This window comes from Thunnus thynnus, chromosome 14, assembly GCF_963924715.1.
Source record: "Thunnus thynnus chromosome 14, fThuThy2.1, whole genome shotgun sequence".
Classification (NCBI taxonomy): domain Eukaryota; kingdom Metazoa; phylum Chordata; class Actinopteri; order Scombriformes; family Scombridae; genus Thunnus; species Thunnus thynnus.
The window spans coordinates 11,830,284-11,849,432 of NC_089530.1; the positions used below are offsets into that span (position 1 = coordinate 11,830,284).

At 40.1% G+C, this 19,149-nt stretch overlaps 1 protein-coding gene across 9 annotated transcripts in view; it reads right to left on the bottom strand.

The window, feature by feature from the left end:
• Positions 1 to 19,149, bottom strand: part of LOC137196888 (neurexin-1a) — a 270,048-nt gene that overhangs the window by 160,305 nt on the left and 90,594 nt on the right. For 7 of the 9 annotated variants that reach the window (XM_067609836.1, XM_067609837.1, XM_067609835.1 and 4 more), the window contains 4 exons: positions 9,691 to 9,992; positions 6,941 to 6,964; positions 5,675 to 5,836; positions 898 to 1,339 (listed from right to left, as the gene is read on the bottom strand). In XM_067609836.1, coding sequence (XP_067465937.1) covers positions 898 to 1,339; positions 5,675 to 5,836; positions 6,941 to 6,964; positions 9,691 to 9,992 — 930 coding nt within the window. The remainder of the gene's footprint in view (positions 1 to 897; positions 1,340 to 5,674; positions 5,837 to 6,940; positions 6,965 to 9,690; positions 9,993 to 19,149) is intronic. The other 2 variants (XM_067609839.1, XM_067609838.1) reach the window with 1 other exon arrangement.

Genomic DNA, 19,149 nt, shown 5'->3' on the forward strand with positions numbered 1-19,149 from the left:
GCTTTTGCCCCCACTCTTATGTTAAGCTGAAGCCAAGTCACTCCATACTGTATATTACTGTATTCAGCCACTTAAACTATGTAGCACTGGAATTTAATTCATCATTTAATATTACAAAAAGAAAAGAAGAAAAAAAAAAAACATATAACTACATCAGCTGAATTTAGAGTTCAGGAAACAAATCCAACCCCTGAGCACATGAATGGGCTCACTTGCGATTTTAACAATGTAGCTCAATTTAGAACCGCAACCCAGTATTGCTTTGGGGGGTAATGAAACAGTTAATCTAATTTCCACCTCTTGAGATGGAGTGGAAAACATGGTCAAGGAGTATATCTAATTTGCAGCATGACATTGCAAGGCCTTGGCTCTAAGCACATACTAACAAATTGCTGCTTAGATAAGCAAATCAACAGGGACCAGAGCAGTGCAACCCAGGGCTTAGAGGACGCGACGGGAGAGGGAGCGACATTATTTTGTGGCAAACATGACTGGAATCATGACATATGACAGATAGGTAGCACCCCATCTGAAGTTAGGTTACTTCCATCAAAGCCAGAACTGTTTACAAGAGCACCAAGAGCAGACAAATATTTATTTTTTTCAGTGGTGATATAGCATCAGCCCTGGGATGGAAATGGATATTTTATTTCACAGAAATGTTAACGGTGACTCTACAGTGGTATTTTTGTTGCAGTTAAATAATTTATCTAGATGGTAAAAACAGCTGGTGCACAGCAGTGCTCCCGCTTTGGGTTTCTAGTGAAGGTTTTATTGTATGTTTTAGACATCTTACATATAAACAGGCAAATACTGATGTGGCAACAGGATCCCACATTTTTCTGCTACATCGTCTTTGTCTAAACATTGTACATGTGAAATAGACTTGAAAGTTACCTGATCTGCCGTCTCGCTGGAAGTCCACATGGTACCACTCGCCATCATTGACTTTCTTATTGACAGCCCTAGTCTTAGTGGTTCCTGAGCCCATGTCAAGCAGCAGGTACAGGTGGCCATCCAGCATCTCAATGGCAAAGAAGTCCACCTTGAAAGTCTGTGGACTCTTGGAATCCTTTGGCTGCTGCTTGGGTTTGCCGTGGCTGAAGAGGAGGAGGCCGTTGGGCTCTGTGGTGCGGAAGTCAAAGGAGATGGAGCCTGTCTTCTTAGCGTTCCACTTGTTGAGGATGATAAAAGACTCTGGCGTCTCGAATGTGATGGGGTCCAAAGTGGCCACGTTCTCGCACTTGAAGGCCACAGTACCGTGGATCTTCATCTTGGGATCGCCCTGCTTGGCCAGCCTGGACAGCTCGAGTCTCACGTCGTTGTTTTTGTACACAACCTGGTTAGAATGGAGAGACAGGAAAGTCTACAGTGATGTGCACAGCCTACAGTATATTTGATCTATGAGTCTGAGTTTGTAGAGTGTAAATGTTACAGGCAATATACTATTTGTGTGTATGATTGATTAAAAAAAACTTGAAGGCATGAAGAAAAATGAGTGTAAAAAATGCATGGAAAATATTCAAAACAGCAGTTGTCCATGAGACATTTCACCTTCTCAGGACAGTGTGTCATCAGCAGACTTTGCACGGCTCGCTCCCTGGTCGTCTTTGTCACACTGCACCTATGCGTGAGGAACTGTGTTTACGTGGCACCAAATGTCACTCAAATCCCCCTGCTGTCTTTGCTTCCCATTTGCAGCCTTCACAACACATGTCTACTGTACCCTGGCTGGGTGAAGTGCACATAGTTGAGAAATTCATTTAGACTTTTAGCTCTTATGTCAACTAAAGGAAAAGACACGCTACATTTAAAAAGGCGATGGTGATAATGGCGGAAGAAAATGATGCCATCAGGTACCATCTCCTGGGATTGTATGTGAAAAGTGAGATGGAGAATGATAAATCTGATAAAACTGCTGCCTTGATTGCAGGTGTGGAATAAAATGCTGATCAAGGCCCCTGTTGCAGTCTGTGATTAGAATAAAAGCGGGCAGATAATGGATAAGCCTCTCTGAGGCAAATTAAAACAGAATGCAAGCACACATGACATAAATTCTGTATATAATTTGGGGAAAAATATACGACGCAAAACTCTGTATTGCTAAACTTATCATTTTGATGTACTGTCCTTTGTCTCACTCGTCAACTCCATTTGTGTAGAAAACAAATCTTTATCTAATCTCTTGTTTCGTAGTTTTTTATTACAGTATAAAAGCAGGGTAAAAGGCATGTTGAATGCACTGCAGACTGAAGTCATTCTTCAAAATATTGATCAAAACATATTTCCCAAAACTGAGAAGAAGCTACAATGTGTGTAGGGTGCGCTGCAAGGCCCGCTGTGTAGAAATGAAACAAGAGCACTCCTGTAATTGGCGACAGTCTTACAAAAATTTGAGACAGTCATAACCTCACCATTATCCAATCTGCGTAATGAAAGAGAATTTAGTGTAAGTGCAGCTGTGACAACAAGGATCCATCTGTACAGTTGCATCTAATTTCCACATCAGAAATGAATTAACATTTTGGTGAATGTAAAAACTTTTTCATTAAAACATCAGTGTGGTCATGCTATTTCAAAATTACCCCACCAAGAAAAACACAGACACATTATAAGCGTCTTGATATAATGTGTCAAATAAGACTTTAAACACAAAGCTAAAAGCAGACAACCAGGCAGAGGGATAAAGGAGCAACTAATATTTTAAAATTACCCGCAAGGGACACAAGCAGAGTCAATGATCTCTTCCACACCACTATAGTACTACTAATTGGTCGACACAGTTATCAAGTGACGGATAACCCCATTATGGTTAGAGCGTGCATATATATTTACATAACAAAAGAGTTCTAATGGTAAATCTATATTGCTTGCAACGGGCCAAATCAAATGAGTTACAGCTGTGGAAAACACTGCCCATGTCCTTTATTTGCTGTCACGCTAAGCGTTCACCTGAAAACAGGGACACCTCCGATGGGATTGCATTTGCATGGAGCATTATGTTTATCACTGAGTCAAATCTACTGTGTTTAACTGTTAAGGTAGATGGGGCTCGTAGCAGTGCATCAGAATTAGGTAAGCTCTGGCTTAGTTTCTTGTAAATGTTTTGTGACTGACTGTATCAGACTACATTTAACTGCAAGGAAAACAGGAAACAGATAATGGCAGCCTTTTATTCCCTTATTTAGTCTTTATCTTCCCTTTAAAAAAAAAAAAAACACAACACACGGTTCTCGAGTCTGACAGAGCCGAATGGACTGTTTAAACGATTTCATAGAATAGGAAATAGAATAAAAAGATCATTTGACAACATTCCCCTGACACAAAAAATAATGTAAAAAAGAAGTAAAGGAATAAAAGATTATATCTCTAAAGTAAGGCTGCAGATTTGCCTGCTGGACTTTAGTCATATAAACTTAAAGGTGCAACAGATACAGCCAATAAACCCAAATCAATTCTTTATAGTCAAGACAAAAAGGCACCTTTCAGAGTCAAAGGAGCTTTGGTCTGAGCTACGACCAGTGCTGCACTAGTAGTGCTGCACTAATTTGTCATCAAGCTAGGGCTGTGACAACTGAGCTATTACTGCACCACCGTTTGTTTTGCCATCAGAACCCACAGGCAGGCGTGGCAACTCAGACTGGAATCTGCACACGGATGCTGCAACAAGCCACTTGGGAAAATGCCATCAATCAGGGGCCGCAGCACATGCTGTTAAACCACCGCTCATATGTTACTGTGACCCGCACAGAAGCTGACCTGAGACGAGGCTTCTGTTTAATTCAACAGGCTGGATGAGATGATGCGGGGAGCTTGTCGATGCTATAAAAACTTAGTGATAAATTAAAAGCAAAGTAAATGGAACTAACGATGGATTTTACAATATCTGGGCTTAGTCTCTCGCTCTTAAGTCTTTTTTGGTTTTCACATCATTGACTGTTCAAGCTAAATAAGGAATAAGGAGCAAATAAAAGGGGAAATTTTGTCTGTTTCCCATCTTCTGGGAACAATCATAGCTCTGAACCATATTTAAAAGTTTGCGAGCAATTCAATGCATCGATCTCAGGATAGTGAGAGCAGCTGCTGTGGTTTGTCTGACCAAGAGTAGGGAGGAAGGCTCAGTTGGGTGGATGACCATGCTTAGGGTGCACCAATCCCGTTCCCTTTGTCACCACATCTGTAGCACCTCAGAGACATGTAGTTAACTAAGACAGTCCCCTTAACAACCGGACCTCTAATGAGCTGTACATGGTGTGTGGACATGTGGTCCACACCCTGCCTACTCATTAAACAGAGACCTCTCCGAGTGGTTCGCTGAGGATGACAGCCCGCGCTTGAGGTGAGAGACAAAATGTAGGACACCAAAGGAGCAAGAGGAGAAATTTTTTTTTTTTTTTTAAAGTAGAGAAGTGAGGAAAAGGGGAAACAGTTTTTGAAATTAAAAGATAAACGAAAGAATCATGCTGCAGTACTTTGAGGATTTGCCTGGTAGATATCTGTGTATACATCTGGTATCTCCTAAAGTAAATGCTTTGGGTCAGAATCCCTATTAACAAGCAAAAATAAAAAAAATGTTACCGTACAGTTTAATGAAAAGTATCACATATGAACCCTCTGGTGAAGAAATTACTTCTTCCTCCACCTCTCTCACTTCATCTCTAGGGATCAAGTATAGACTGTATGTGTACACCTAGAGTACTAGAACACATAAGGTGCGAGTGACAAATGCCATAAGTCACACGGCTAGATTCAAATGATGTTTTCAGTCTGTCTCCATTCTCTCTGATGATCCTTACTGGTCACCGATCTATATGCTGCAAAGCAACCCCGGCTGCAGCGCCTGTCTTTCGGCTGCTGATGTAACGTCGCTCCGGTGGTGGTCGCTTCCTCCCTCACACTATTGTGTCTGATTCCACAGCACGATATTCAGCCTTGAATCATGAAAGTAGTTTTCTTCCAAATATGCTAATATTTTAAAATATTTAGTAGTATGATTTTAGTGTTTCCCTATCGCTGGCTTAACATGGTAAGAGAAGTGTTTTAGTGTTTGGGAGACCCACATTTGACAGTCCTGTCAAAAGGGACCACAGAAAATGAGGAAACAGATCTCCAAAGTCTGTCGGATGAGGCGTTAGGCGTCACCTGGCGGACTTTTGCCAGCAAATGAGTGGGGAGCTCTGAGTGCAGGCAACATGGAGGTAAGTTAAACATTGTTCCTTTGCATATACTACCCACATTGTAATGATACAATGCTGGTTGACAATTGGCAAAGTTTCCCTTTAAGTTGGCTGACTGCTCATGAAAATTCAGCTGCCTGATCTCAGGATCACTCCTCCTCTTTGAAGTGCACCTGACGGAGCTCTATGAAGTCTGTGGTAAATCCTATTCCAAGACAGAGCTTTACATGTGTGGTTAGGGAGTACTACTGCACCTCGATGAGCACGTGTATGTGTGTGTGTGTGTATGTATAACATCATGAGTGCACTGAGGGGGCGGTAGAGGCAACATAAAGTTTGTGTGAGTGTGTGAGACAAAGAAAGTAAAGACAAGTTTAAAGGATGAGACAGGGTCGGTATGTGGGTGGAAGGGCCTTTTCTGGAGTCCTAAGGTGAAGCCAGTCATATCCTGTACACCCACCAGCCTCAGAGTGAGTGCACACAGAAGTGGTGTTTACCTCCTTGAGGCAGCCCATGAAGTTGTTGCTAACCGGAGATCCAGGCAGGTCAGCTGTGCTAGGACTCCCTCCAACATAGAAAAAGTCGTCAGAGCCTAGCATCGTGTAGTCTTCTTGTGTATATCCTGTGGTGGTCAGAATCCCATCCACGGATATTGTTACCTAGACAACAAAGCACAGGGAAAGGACACGCTATACTCAGACAGCCTATATACTGCAATGTTATTGCCTTTCCTTCTTCTTGTCTATGAGAGACTTCCCTATATATTTTTTTTTTCTGAAACCCATTTTCATGTCTGTTTTTCATTGTTCATTGTCTTTTTTCTTGTTTTATATTATTATTTTTACCAGTTTGATTAGTTGGAAGACTGCAAGCCCCCAAAGGAATGCTATTTGAGTTAGAGTGTTAGTGAACTGCCCAGACTACAGTGTTAGTATTGCCCCTGATGCAACTTAAAAGTACTTTAGCAGACACAAAAATGGTGTTAGTAAAATGTTATCCAGGTTAGTTAAACTAAATTCCATATTAGTACGTCCAGCCGTTCTACAAAAGAAATCAGAACGTGCTACTAGGTTAGAGAGGGAGCACATGCTATGAAAAGCACAATCATCTTTTAGTATGGGACAATGACTGGGGGTACTTGAGAAAAAAAAAAAAAACAGCATGCATGCATTTGTATTTTCTTTTTGCTTATTTGCATACAAAAAGAAAATTTTCCCAAATGTTTGACTGAGATACAGAATCAGTATTTTGACACTTGCCACAGTGTCAGATGCATGCCGAAACACTGCAAAACCACAAAGCGAAATAAGAAAGCGTCAGAGAAGCACCAAAGACAAACACAGCTCGACTGTCACGTTCATGTTGACAAATGGGCAGTGTGACATTTGCAAGACGCAGTCAAAGTGCATGCCATGCAAAGTGAATGGAGATACAACTGGCTGAGCCAAAGAGCATCAGGCCAGCCAGACAGGAGAGGGTCTTCATTATAAACCACAGCTTGATGCAAAAGGCTCGAAATGATGCTCCTAAAAAGGTGGATCAAACAGAATTGGACAGGAAACAAGTGAAATAAAGAGGGTGAAACCAATGAATGAACCGAGAAATTAAAAAGGATTCGAAAAGTAAGCAGAAGAGTACCAACCGCAATTTCCCTTTTTTTGTAAATGACGTCTACAGTAAAAAAAGAAAGAAAAGAAACACACGGCAAACCCAAACTAAGAAACAATTAGAATGATATCTACCGAACAATGTAGTTTGTTTACCATAGCGTGTCCAATGCCTGAGTGCTTTGTGGAAAAGGGGGGAGAAAGGAAATTAAAAACTGTGAACAGAATAACGATTGTTACTCAAATAATATATGATGGTCAATACTGTTAGTACATTGTTAAACGGCAAAAACCATACTGGTTAGTAGAATGACACATTCCATGAATGATGTTAGTTTGTTTCCAAAGCATGTTAGTAACATAGAGAAAAAAGGGCAAAATAAGTTTAACAAGAAAAAAGCAGACCAAGGAAATAACAAGAAAGCTCCACACAAGGTGCCAGAGCTCAACCACTGACTCCCTAAGTTCTTCATGGTGTTTTTGTACCATGTTCTGTACGTGACCAGACCGTTGAGTAGCTGAAAGAACACCCTTACCCAAGTCCTGACAAAAGGTTATGACTGACAGACATCAAATGGTTCATAAGAAGGAATGCCTAAAGCACATCAGTTGACCCTCTTTAACAAAGTCCTAAGTTCAAGACCATTTTTAAAGCTTTATTTATTTTATTAGTATTAATATTTGCGTTCTTTTGTACTTGATTTTAGGCTTGGGACCAATCCAGTGTTTCAGACTTTCCGGCACCCATACAATACTGTACCTCCTTTTGGTCTTATTGATGAACTTTAGGATCACTTTACTGCAATGAGACAAAGCAAAGAAGACCCTGACACAGAATGAGGAGAATGGCAATTTCGATTCCCCCACAGAGCATGCACTCAATATGCTTGGTTTTCTTTCACAATTTGAATGCAGTGAATGTTCAAGCTGACCAAATCCTTAGGTTTACCAATAATCAATTTGCTGATTTATGCAAAAGAAGCAGCTTTGGTTCTCAAGTGAAGACAAACGTTTCCCACCGAATGAGCAGGAACATTTCTAGAGATTTTGTCTTAATGCTGTGCAAAGGTTTGTTTAATTGTCCTTAGAAATCTTATCAGCTATCTTTTGTACGCCAAAATAATACTTTAGGGAAAATAATGCCTTTTTATTTAACACAAGCCGAACAGTCTAACAGGTTCTATGTACTTTCTGGGCAAACTTGACAAGCTATATTTTTGCATGCACCACAGTCTATATAAGGAAATTAAAAACCATCCACTATTTAACCTAACCCTAACCAAACTGTAACCCTGACAGCACTCTGATCCAATATGCCTTTACCTGGCTTCTTTACATCAATGGCCCTTTTGCCCTACTGGCTTTTTCAAGTAATCTACACCAACCATATAGGATCTAGGTGTGTCGTAAACAACATCATGGAGCACCACAATTGTCTTGATTGTAGAATGATTTTCATAGCATTATAAGAGGGATTTCTCTCACCAAGGTCCAAGATGTTGGCACCAATAATGGCAATCAGGTACCTTCTTCTGGTACTGTCGCTACTGATAAACCCAATTTGAGCATGGTTGTCCAGGTAGTAGAGGGGTGTCTCTGTGCCTCAACCGCCTTGCAGGCACATGGGTTCCTCTCTCTACACCCCAGACTGATTGACTGGGAGCTGCTGAGAGTAGCAGTCTCAGAGGTCCCAGTAAAAGATAAATAAAGCATTCTTCTTTGGCCACTTCCTGGTCCCCAAGTGACCAGCGATATGAGACCCCTCTTGGATTTACATCTGCTAAATCCATGCATAGTAGAAATTTTCACTCTTATAGTTGGTACAGCTTTACTACAGTCAACCTGAAAGATCCATGCAATATATTCATGTTGCCATGTTTTTTTTCACCCAGATAGTGATGTTGGTTAGTCCCCAACATCCAGCTGAGCAGGGATATGCTAAGTCCAAACCAACAGACACAGTTGTGGCTCTAGCAGACTGGGAGCTGCATCCTGACACCATATAGCAGATGTGGACCTTGTACAAATCAGTGATAGTTAATCTATTTGCAGCGCAACAAACACTCACTGACCTCCATAGTTCAGGACAATCTGTTCCTGCAGGTGCACCCCTGACTTTACACCTTTCCTTCATCCCATCTGATTCCTTTTGCTCTTGATGAGAATCAGGAGATGTAACGTGGTTGCTACCATGGCCAGTCCCACACTTATGGGGTAAATTGCCACAGGAGAATAGTGTGAGGTATGAGATGTCTTCAGTGGACCATCCTCTCATGTTAAGAATACAAGCTGCTGAATGTGAGATTTCTAATGCATTACATACAATATCTGTTTACGCTTTGTCCGAAAAGTGCACTGCATTTGGAATCTAATGTGTTTAAATGTTACATATTGATTTAATGCTTATAAATTATCTTATGAAATCAGAGAGGAAAACTAAAATTAAATTTGTACTGTGGTCAAATGTTTTTTTTGTGACAGAACTATAAACCACATTCCTGTTATATTTGGTTTTTACACACTATTCACATTTGAGTTCAGTCATATTTCAATTTCACAGAAACACTGAAAAGCTGTGAATATTTTAGTTATTTTTAAGAATACTTCCATCATAGGAATACGCTGTATATAAACTTTAAAAGGGTAGAATAAAAGAGTTTGAATGCCATTTTAAAAGCAATGGCTTTCTTTTCTCCCTCAAACTGTAACTTAATATAGGCCTAGGTCGCGATTCACATCTAGATGTCCCTGCTCACTTGTGGTTCTGTTTTATCTCCACCAAGATTTAATTTAGCAATCCAATTACTACGTCTGGAAAAAAATAATATATTGTATGATGGTAATGATTTAAGTGCATTTGTTTTGATTCATTTACTGAGTCTCTGCATCACCCTCTGTACTGTTACCTGACGTAGATTCCTTGTTACTTTGACATCATGCCAATCATTGTCATTAAATTTCCCATTGACTGGCTCCACCAGAGCTTCAAAGGCTCCAGACCCCAAATTAATGACGAGTGAGACAGCCCCATTTTTCAGTGCCAGGTTGACGTAATCAGCTGATTTTCCTGTGTGCAGCATCAGTCCATTCCTCTGTAGGGTTTTGAATGACAATGTGATTTCATCACTGCTGCTTTGAATCGGGTTCAAGGACAAGTCGTAGCAGAAGAACTCAGATCCTTTGAAGGTTGCAACATACTCTTCTTTTCCTGCAGAGACAAAGAAAGAGAAATGTGTTGCATTAATATCATGGCCTCTTGGGTGCCTGTTGGAAAGCTGTTGGAAAAAAGTGAGAAAGGAGGTCTTATAAATGTTGGATTAATAATGAACACAGTGAAATTGGAAAGAGGTGGCAAGCTGTAACGTGATGGAAGGTATATTTATGTTATTAGTGGTTATATTTATGTAAGAGATGTAAGATACGTGCTACTTCTTACTTACTGCTCATACCTACCTTAGCCAGAGAACACAGGTGTCAAATTGTATTATGTCTTACTTACATGTTCCACTTTAACCACATTTGTACAGTAACTAAATGTATAGTAATACACAACTGCTATTTTTAGCCTTCACATGTACTAAGAGGTCTAACTTGCTCTATGTTCTCCTTCACTGATTTATCATACATGACTGCGCTGCTTCTTACAAAAAAAAAAAATACCTTTGTTAATTAGCAACCGAGATGTGATGTTTGTGAAGCTCTACGCTGTCACGCTGAGATGCAGTTGTACACAACAGCTGCTTTAAATAGCAAATGTGAACATACACATACATGCAGCCTAAACCGCTAACAGAACTTGCTTTGGCAGATTTACGCCAACCTCATCAGGTGATTTCACAGTACACCTCATGTCAGCCCGTCTGATCCTACTCCACATTCACACGTAACAACTACAGTATTCAAAGGCGTACAAAACAGTACAATATAAAAGCGCCGTACAACCTTATTACATGGAAACGCATCCTGCTGCATGTCTGAATCAATTATGTTCTATGCGTTATTGTCAGGAGATGATATGAAGTCTACACACACACACACAGACACAACTTACTGTATCAGTCAGCTACACAGTAGACTACACAGAGCCATCCACACACATACACACACATTTAAACTAGAAATTCAAACAATTAAAGCTGAACAATATGAACATTAGCAATAGCAAACAACACTAAGCTTCTCAACTCACAGAGACCACACAGGCTACACAAACACCAGCTGAGAAATCTTTTCTACTTTTATACACAGACAAAACATTTCACAGCGGTCAGCTGTCTGCAAGGTTCATTACTTGCTGGATTGATATCTATACTAGCTTGTGTTTTCTCCCCAAAACCATAACTAATGAGGTGATTCACTTATGGTTGTGTTTTTCTCTGTTTTGACAACATGAAATCTGATGTGGAAAAATATACAATAAACAAGCTCAACGGAATAATTCAAATCACAAATATATTTATGTTTTATTTCCCGGTAATGACCACATTAGAATAGTGACTCCTGTGTCTCAGTGGAGATGTGGGCTTTAGTTTGAAGTCATTTATACTCTATAAATATTGATTATTGATATCTTTCTACAAATCAATATTTGCGCAAATATAAAGGTTAATTAATCCAAACCTGGGCTTGTAATGCCTGGTTCCCTGGCACTTCCAGCACCTGTATTTATTTACTTTCTTGTACAACAATTTCCTAGAATACAACTGTCCAAGCAGCTAGCATTCTTGTGACAGGTTCATACGGACTCTTCCGCCTATTAAAAACACTCAATTAATTCAGCTGCAAACAATGTTCCTTAATACGCTTGAGCAAGTTGGCACTCATCAGCCATCAGACATCTTCAGATATGACAGGAGCTTGACAATGCAAAAATAACCTTGAGAAAAACCTTAACAGTGTTATTGTGAGATAAAAACAGTGTTATTGTGAGATAAAAACAAAGTGGCACTGAGCGTCAGTGGGTGATGCATGTGAACAGCCATTAGAAAGTGTTTAAAAACAGGTTTAGACAGATAACAAGCCATTAAAGCCACAAGCAGAAAATAAACCACCAAAACACAAATGGACCAAAGCATTCAATTATCATAAATGGGGAGCACTGCATATTTATATATGCTTGCCAAACAAGTACAGACACACCCGCAAACACACACACACACACACGCACTTGGAGCAGCATCCAGGCATGGATACAACAACGTAACAAATAAAGGAGTTGCTGTCCACAACAATTTGTCACCTCATTGATTCCCCCTTAAAAGCAATATAGTGCACCTCTGGGAAAACTACAAGGGGCCGTAATTGAAGTTGACTGGATCTCACCACTCTTTGGTCATTCCCTCAATGTCTGAGCCCTCTATCAGTGAAAATGAGAGACCTCTACCCTCTTCACTAAACCCACCCATCCCTGCTCCGCAAGCTCGGGGACCACATAACAAATAGAGCCAATAGTTTAGGGTCATTCTCATCTCTCCCTCTCTCTCTCTCTCTCTCTCCACACATCCCCATGCCTGCACTTCACAGTTAATTCCCCTAACTAATGGAGAATGAATTGTGTGTGTGTACAGCGGGGACGATGGTAGGAATTTACAACATCTGGGGCTCAGCCCACAGGCAGTTACAGGGCTTGGGGGGGGGGCATACATCGTATTTACAATCAAACACTGGCAGTCTGGTTCACTCTGATCTAAACATATGTAGGTCTAAATGAAGCAGAACACTATGAACATGAGTCTGCTGTTGTATATTTCCAATTCAATTGTATCAAATTCAAAAACCAATCGCATACATTTAAGGTTCGGTCTTTATCATTTTGAGCAAATAATACAACTGAAATGGATGAGCATGAGAGGATTTTTCTAATAACCGGCTAACCACCAAAAAAAATAACAGGAGACACATTTTGTTTACAGTGATACTGATTGGCAACACATGACTTCTGTCTGTCAAGATATTTAGCTTTTGGAGGCATTTCACCATATGCTCACAGCCAAGTCAAGAGTCAGGCCAAGCTAGCGCTCAGGCTTCCATCTGGCCACTAATGGTTGTCAGCTCACAAGCACACAGCTGGCTCCTTTTAGATGTCTTTCCATACTCTCATAATAAGTCACTCTACTATAGAGATGATATTCCTTCTTTTGCTGGAGAATCGTATATGCTGTGTTTGTCAGCTCGCACAGTATTTTCTGTCTTGACCTTCTAAGTTTTAGCCCAAACCCTGAGCTGAGTTATAGAAAGTGTTTTCTGACTAGTTGGGGGGGGGCAGACTTAAAAACAATTTGCAACAAGGAGCTTATATTTCCACTATTATAATGTGTTAAAGCAGGCAACTGTTTGCTAACATGTTAAGCATAAACATTCAGCACAATCAGAAAAATACAGGTCAATCTTTGACGCACTTTTATTTACCACCTTTCAAATTTAAGTCCAGCATTCACTGGTTCTTTCCAAAAAAGAAAATCTGGCTCTCTTAGTAAATGGACAGGTAGCGTATAATCTGCTTGAGAGCTGAGAGTGATTGCCATTGTCAAACCAACTAACCTAAATAGTGTGCTGAAAACGTCTGAAAGCAGGAGAACAGGGAAGTATAAATATTATATAAAAAAAACACCATAAAATATTGCTTAAACTCCAAAGCTTTAAATTTAATGTCATGCAGATTGTGAAATATTTCATTTTTTTTCTACTCAAAATACATGACAGGGATTGGCAGCAGCCCCTTCCAAACTTACACACAGATGTACCAAAATGCAGACAGCTGGGCTGGTTTGTTATATGTCACAGAACTCAACACAAACATGCCATATTCTGAAGCGGGATCATGTAAAATAACTGACAAATAAATCAAACACACCCCACCTCCTTGAGGGGTAAGGACGTTCTGAGAATAAAATTTGACATTTTTGACAATTATCCCCTTTACATAGGCTTAAGGGATAATGACTTCCACCTGAATTTACCTCATTAGACTACTGTATGCAGAGACTGTCCTGAATATTTTGTGTATAATTCCTTAGCCAGGAGAGGAAGGCCACAGTGAAGTAATTGAGAGATATGTACTCTTGTCTCTGGTGTCTTTTTCAGACACAGGATCACAGCCGGCATAGCAACCTGCAGTGTTAATATTTAGCAGCCGATGTGTCACTCAGATGTGTCATCTTCCAGGAGGAAAAAAAAAAATGCTACTTGATCTTGAAGAAGACTACTATTTTTTTTTGTCAAATGTGTTCTCCTGGGTATCTGGGCATGTCCCAGTTGTCTCTCTGGGCTGTCCTACGGTCTATAGTCAATCAAGCCACAGCAAGCTGCTGGCACCTTAATGCCCTTGAGTCATGACACTGAATGGGAACATGGATGAGAGCCAGCTCCTTTATTCTTTTTTCAGAGAACAGAGGACAGAAAAAGACATGAACAGAGTGAAAGTGTAGCTCCTAGGGAAAGGCCATAAATAAACACACAGGTAAAAACTTGTCACAGTCTGTTGTTCTGAGTCATTCAACCCCCTCTTTTTCAGACAAAAACAGAATGTTGGTGTCTTGAATGTCTACCAATTTACACCAAGATGTTCACAAGTTGTAATATTTACTATTAACAGAATTTAAAAAGGCATCAGCCTTTTCTTTTCATAGATTCAGAACAGATCTAGCAAATTAAATTGTGCTCGACGCTGATTTTCCATCATCTCCTCTGAATTTAGGATTGTACTCTGAATAAATGTAAAATAATTGTTAATCAATAGCATGTAATTGTTGGTGCAATTCAGGAACCTCATTCTCTATGGTCACGTTACATTTGTGGATGTGGTGCAGAACAAACTACCTACATTGATGGAAGTAATACAATTATTCGCCACTCAAATTGAATTAGTGTCACAAAGAAGTGAAAGAGGTACGGTGCCTCACGGAGCTACGTAAACCTCGCTGCAATAATAGAAGAGGGCAGCGTAAATGTCTACAAGGTATCATTTAACCCTCAGTTAAAAGAAGCTGAGTATGGAGAACCGAATCACCCGTTTGTTATGAAGCACCGAGGGGCCGCAAGCAGGAGCGCGTCATATACGACAACGCCGGCATGTGACCGAGCGACCGGGAGGCTCCTCATCAGTCACTTTGCTCTGACACTAATCTGGCATCTGCTACTCTATGGCTGTTTTTTAAATTAGCTTGCACCCAGGGGAGCACGCTGCCTGTCAACATCATGTCATGACACAATAGCCTGAAACAGACTTGGCAGGATATGAGAACAATTACCTATGAAATGAACGTCAGGGGACGCTTTGACTTTAATTGTTATTCTAATCTCTGACATTTGTGGCCTGATGATGTAAGTAATACATTTGTCAAAAACAACTGGAACATACGAAGGGTGTAATGATGGGAAATGATACAAATGTGTCGCTATGTATCAGCTCGAATACAACCATACAACAGTCAGTTCATTGTTAAACTGGTTCCAACTTATCAAATGCAAGGATGTGCTAATTTTCTATGTTTTATATGATAGAAAAATGAATATCTTTGGACTGTATGGAGCCCAAAAGATGATATTTTTTTATTTTGAGGTCACAGGATATGGTTCATGTGGGTATTTTAACACTGTATAGACCAACAATGAATCTATTAATCAAGAAAAATAATTGTCAGATGAATTGCTAATGAAAATAATTATTGTTTGCAGCTCTCATATCATTATAAATGACAAGACAAGAATGTCCCTCAGTGTCAACAGAGTCAGAAAACAAGGTGACACATAACAAGTAGGACCAACGGCTATTTGAAGTAGAGGGAGGGAGTATTACAGGCACCGCTAAAACAGACACAGTAATTATGTTGCCCGTCTCCAATGGCGTCATCTTTGCTCATGACAGTCCCCAGCATTAACTGTGACTGCAGCATGAAACTCTACATCACTGTTTCCCTGTCAGAGGCATCACTAACACCCACCTGTCTCACACAACCAGAAATACCCTTCTTCAGCTCTCAGTAACAAGCTGAAGTAAAAAAAAAAAAAAAAAAAGCTTGTTGTGCCACCCTCATTTTTCTAAGGTTCAGAAGAAGTTCACAGTTCTGGGAAAAAAAAAAAAAAGTCTTCCAAAGTAGCACCTGTGGATTTTTAAGGACTAGGATCAACCGTAAATAAAATTGGAAGCTAAAGCCACTCAATGTGGAGACCAAAGTTGTTTAATCGTCTGTGGCTCGGTGACTGACACGGGATTTCACTCTGTTCCCATTCACTCTCCTTTTCCTTGTTTGACTGGCAGCCTATTAAAATGATACAGAAGTTAGTGTCTGGCAGCCTATTAAAATGATAGCAAGTTAGCGTCATGAAGCCGACCTAAGCCTCTTACGTTTTGACAGAGAGGAGAGTTTTCTGAAGTGCTGCATTCTTTGAAAACATATTTTATTACATGATTATCACACCATTCAAAAGACTTACGAAAATGTCCCAAAATGCTCTCCGCTTACAAGGTAGACACTCTCAATTTATTGATTGATGTATTTTCTATCAACTCTTGCTGTTTATTTGTCTGCAGAAAAAAAAAAAAGAATCTGTGAAGCTGATATGTTTTTTTGTTGCTGATCAAATTGAGCTCTGTTAAATGTGTGCAGGCGTTTAACTGCAGGAGTCAGCATGTGTAGATGCCTGTGCGCGTGCGTGTGTGTGTGTGTGTGTGTGTGTGTGTGTGCGTGAGCTTACACATACTAAGTTCTGTCAGACGCCATACTGTGCTAGCTTAACATAAAGTGTCATTTAGATTCACAGAATGAAGGATGTCTTGCTGTGCTCAGAGAGAGTCTCCTCCCCCGGAGTCAGCCTGCAGAAACACTTCGTCCATAGTAAATTTACTCATAATTGGCTTCACCATTCAGCTCGTCATTAAGGATGGAAGCAGGCGTCAATTAGGCACTTATTAGAACATGCAGCTCATATTCTGCAAGATGATAGTCATTCGTATTGTGTATCTATTTGTGCACAGATGTGTGTGTGTGTGTGTGTGTGAGCATGCACGCTATCTAGTTTTGCTTTTTTTCTTGCTTGTCCGGTTTTATCTGTGTCTTTTTATATTATAATTAAGTGTATAATGATCTTGACATACAGCTGAACAAACAGTTGATGGTCAAACATTACCCACTGCCAAATTGTTGCTTTGCAGATAAACATTTTGGATTAGTAGAGGTCGTGTTATTCTGCCCTAACTCGCTGTATTGAATGGATTCATTGACTTCAAACATTCCACAGAATTGCAGCCACAGGACACAAAAGACAGCAGCAAATATCTCCCGACAAAACCAACAAATTGTCAGTGTGTACGAGGATGATATGAGGCGGTAAATGGCACGTACAAACAATCCTGCATTAGTTAGCTGATAGCTCATTCTAGCATAACTTCTAAAAAAAAAACAAAAAACAGAAGTGTGTAAACTTTCTTACAGGTGATGATGCAGGCGAAACGGAGGAAGACACATTTCTCAGCAAAGTACAGTGGCAAATAGACCCCGAAAATGGGCTGTCTTACAACAAAAATATTCTTTCTTATATAGTCACAGGTAGCAAAGAGGTCAAGCTGATTAGCTTCGCCTATTGGCCAGGAGTTAAAACTGTAGCTTCTTAACATTATAGTCAGAATTATGTTTATCCTTGGTTGAAATTTAGGGAAACAATTCAGCATCTTTGCTTCAAGCCAATAATGTACTGCAGCAGTAACCTATCACACAGTGGGTTTATTTTCATTTTGTTGGCATTATTGTTCACTTCTGTATGTTTAATTTTTTTTAAAAAGAACTTTTTCACTGTATATCATCACATATGAAGACAAAGAGTGGAAAAAAAAACTAATGAATAAATAACAGCAAGATTGTAATAATGTATAGTACTGTTTGTTGCCTTCACAGCAGCTTGAATCCTCATTGGATTTCTGACACACCTCATCCTGAACCATGTCTAGCAAGACACTCAACCGTACTTCAAGACGGAACACCTTCAATTTTTTTGAAAGGAGCTGGAAATTTACTTCACTTTCTGCTTTTCAGAACCTCCAAAACCCAACTGATTCACACCGCATTTCATCCTGAAACCGCTGAATTGGTGTGTATGAGTGCACGCTCATATTGTCATCTTTGGAAAATGGGAATACCGTGACAGAAAAGTGTTTGCGCGACGGGGTGTGTTCGGCTCTGTAAATCAGCTGCATATTCCACGGCTTTTACACGGTCACGCAGAGCAATCACCACACCGAATGATTTCAACACAGTTGCTGCCGACAGCATCACAGATAGCGCCGTGTTTAACAGCTGGCGACGGGGACTTCAAGTTGGAGGCGTCCTCTGAGTTTCTCCAGAAACAGCCAGATGCAGTAAAAAAAATTTAAAAATAAATAAAATAAAAAGTGAACGATGCCTCGTTAAGACTTTTTCCTCATTGGTCAGCGGTCTACCTTTTCTGGTCACTGTGTATCAGTATGTATTGGGTTTTAGAGTTGGGCAATATGACAATACACTGCATACCATATGTTATGGGAATGATTACATAGTTTTTACAGCTGTAGCAAATATATTTAAAACCTACACATTTTGAAAGACACTTGTTTCTCGCATGTTATCATACCATATACAGGGAAAAAGGGGAGTCACTTATTTATTTATTTATTTGGATCACCATTAGCCGGTACCAAGTAGCAACTACCCTTCCTGGAATTCTCCTAGATCACACACCTCTTCCTCTCTACAAAATGCAAATTAACCATAAAAGGGAGCTTAGCAAAGTCAACACTAAATATCAGCTTGCTAGACTGTTCATTACAGAAAAAAAAGAGCTGTTTACTGCTGCTATGAAGCTCACATGAAGGTCAAAGCTTCATCCTGTTATTTATACCCGCTATCTTTACCAACATCTCTCGTTAATAAAGAATGATAATGCGCCGCGTATAGTATTTGAGAAGGGAAACGACTTCGTGGTGATATATGCCGTAATTTCCACAGAGCCTCGCAGTCAATGCGGTGTCAGCCGGATCACACACACAGTCCATGTCTGCTCACTCTAATTGGCAGTGCCTCAATCAGATGTGTAGGCATCCCCTCCTCTGGGATCAGCTCCCAGGAGGACATGAAACCACCTCATGCTTGGCTGTAAATGGCATTGCAGCTGAGATAATGCATACACCTGTGCACACAGTCATATATATATATATATATATATGCATAAAAACAAACATATAGTAAACAAAAGAACTGACACGGACACACATACACCTCACAGAAACACACACACACACACACACACAGAAGAATATCTTCTCCTGACACATAAAATGGATGAAACTCTAATGACAGTAGAGACTGTTGCAATGTCCAGACTGCAATTTCCTC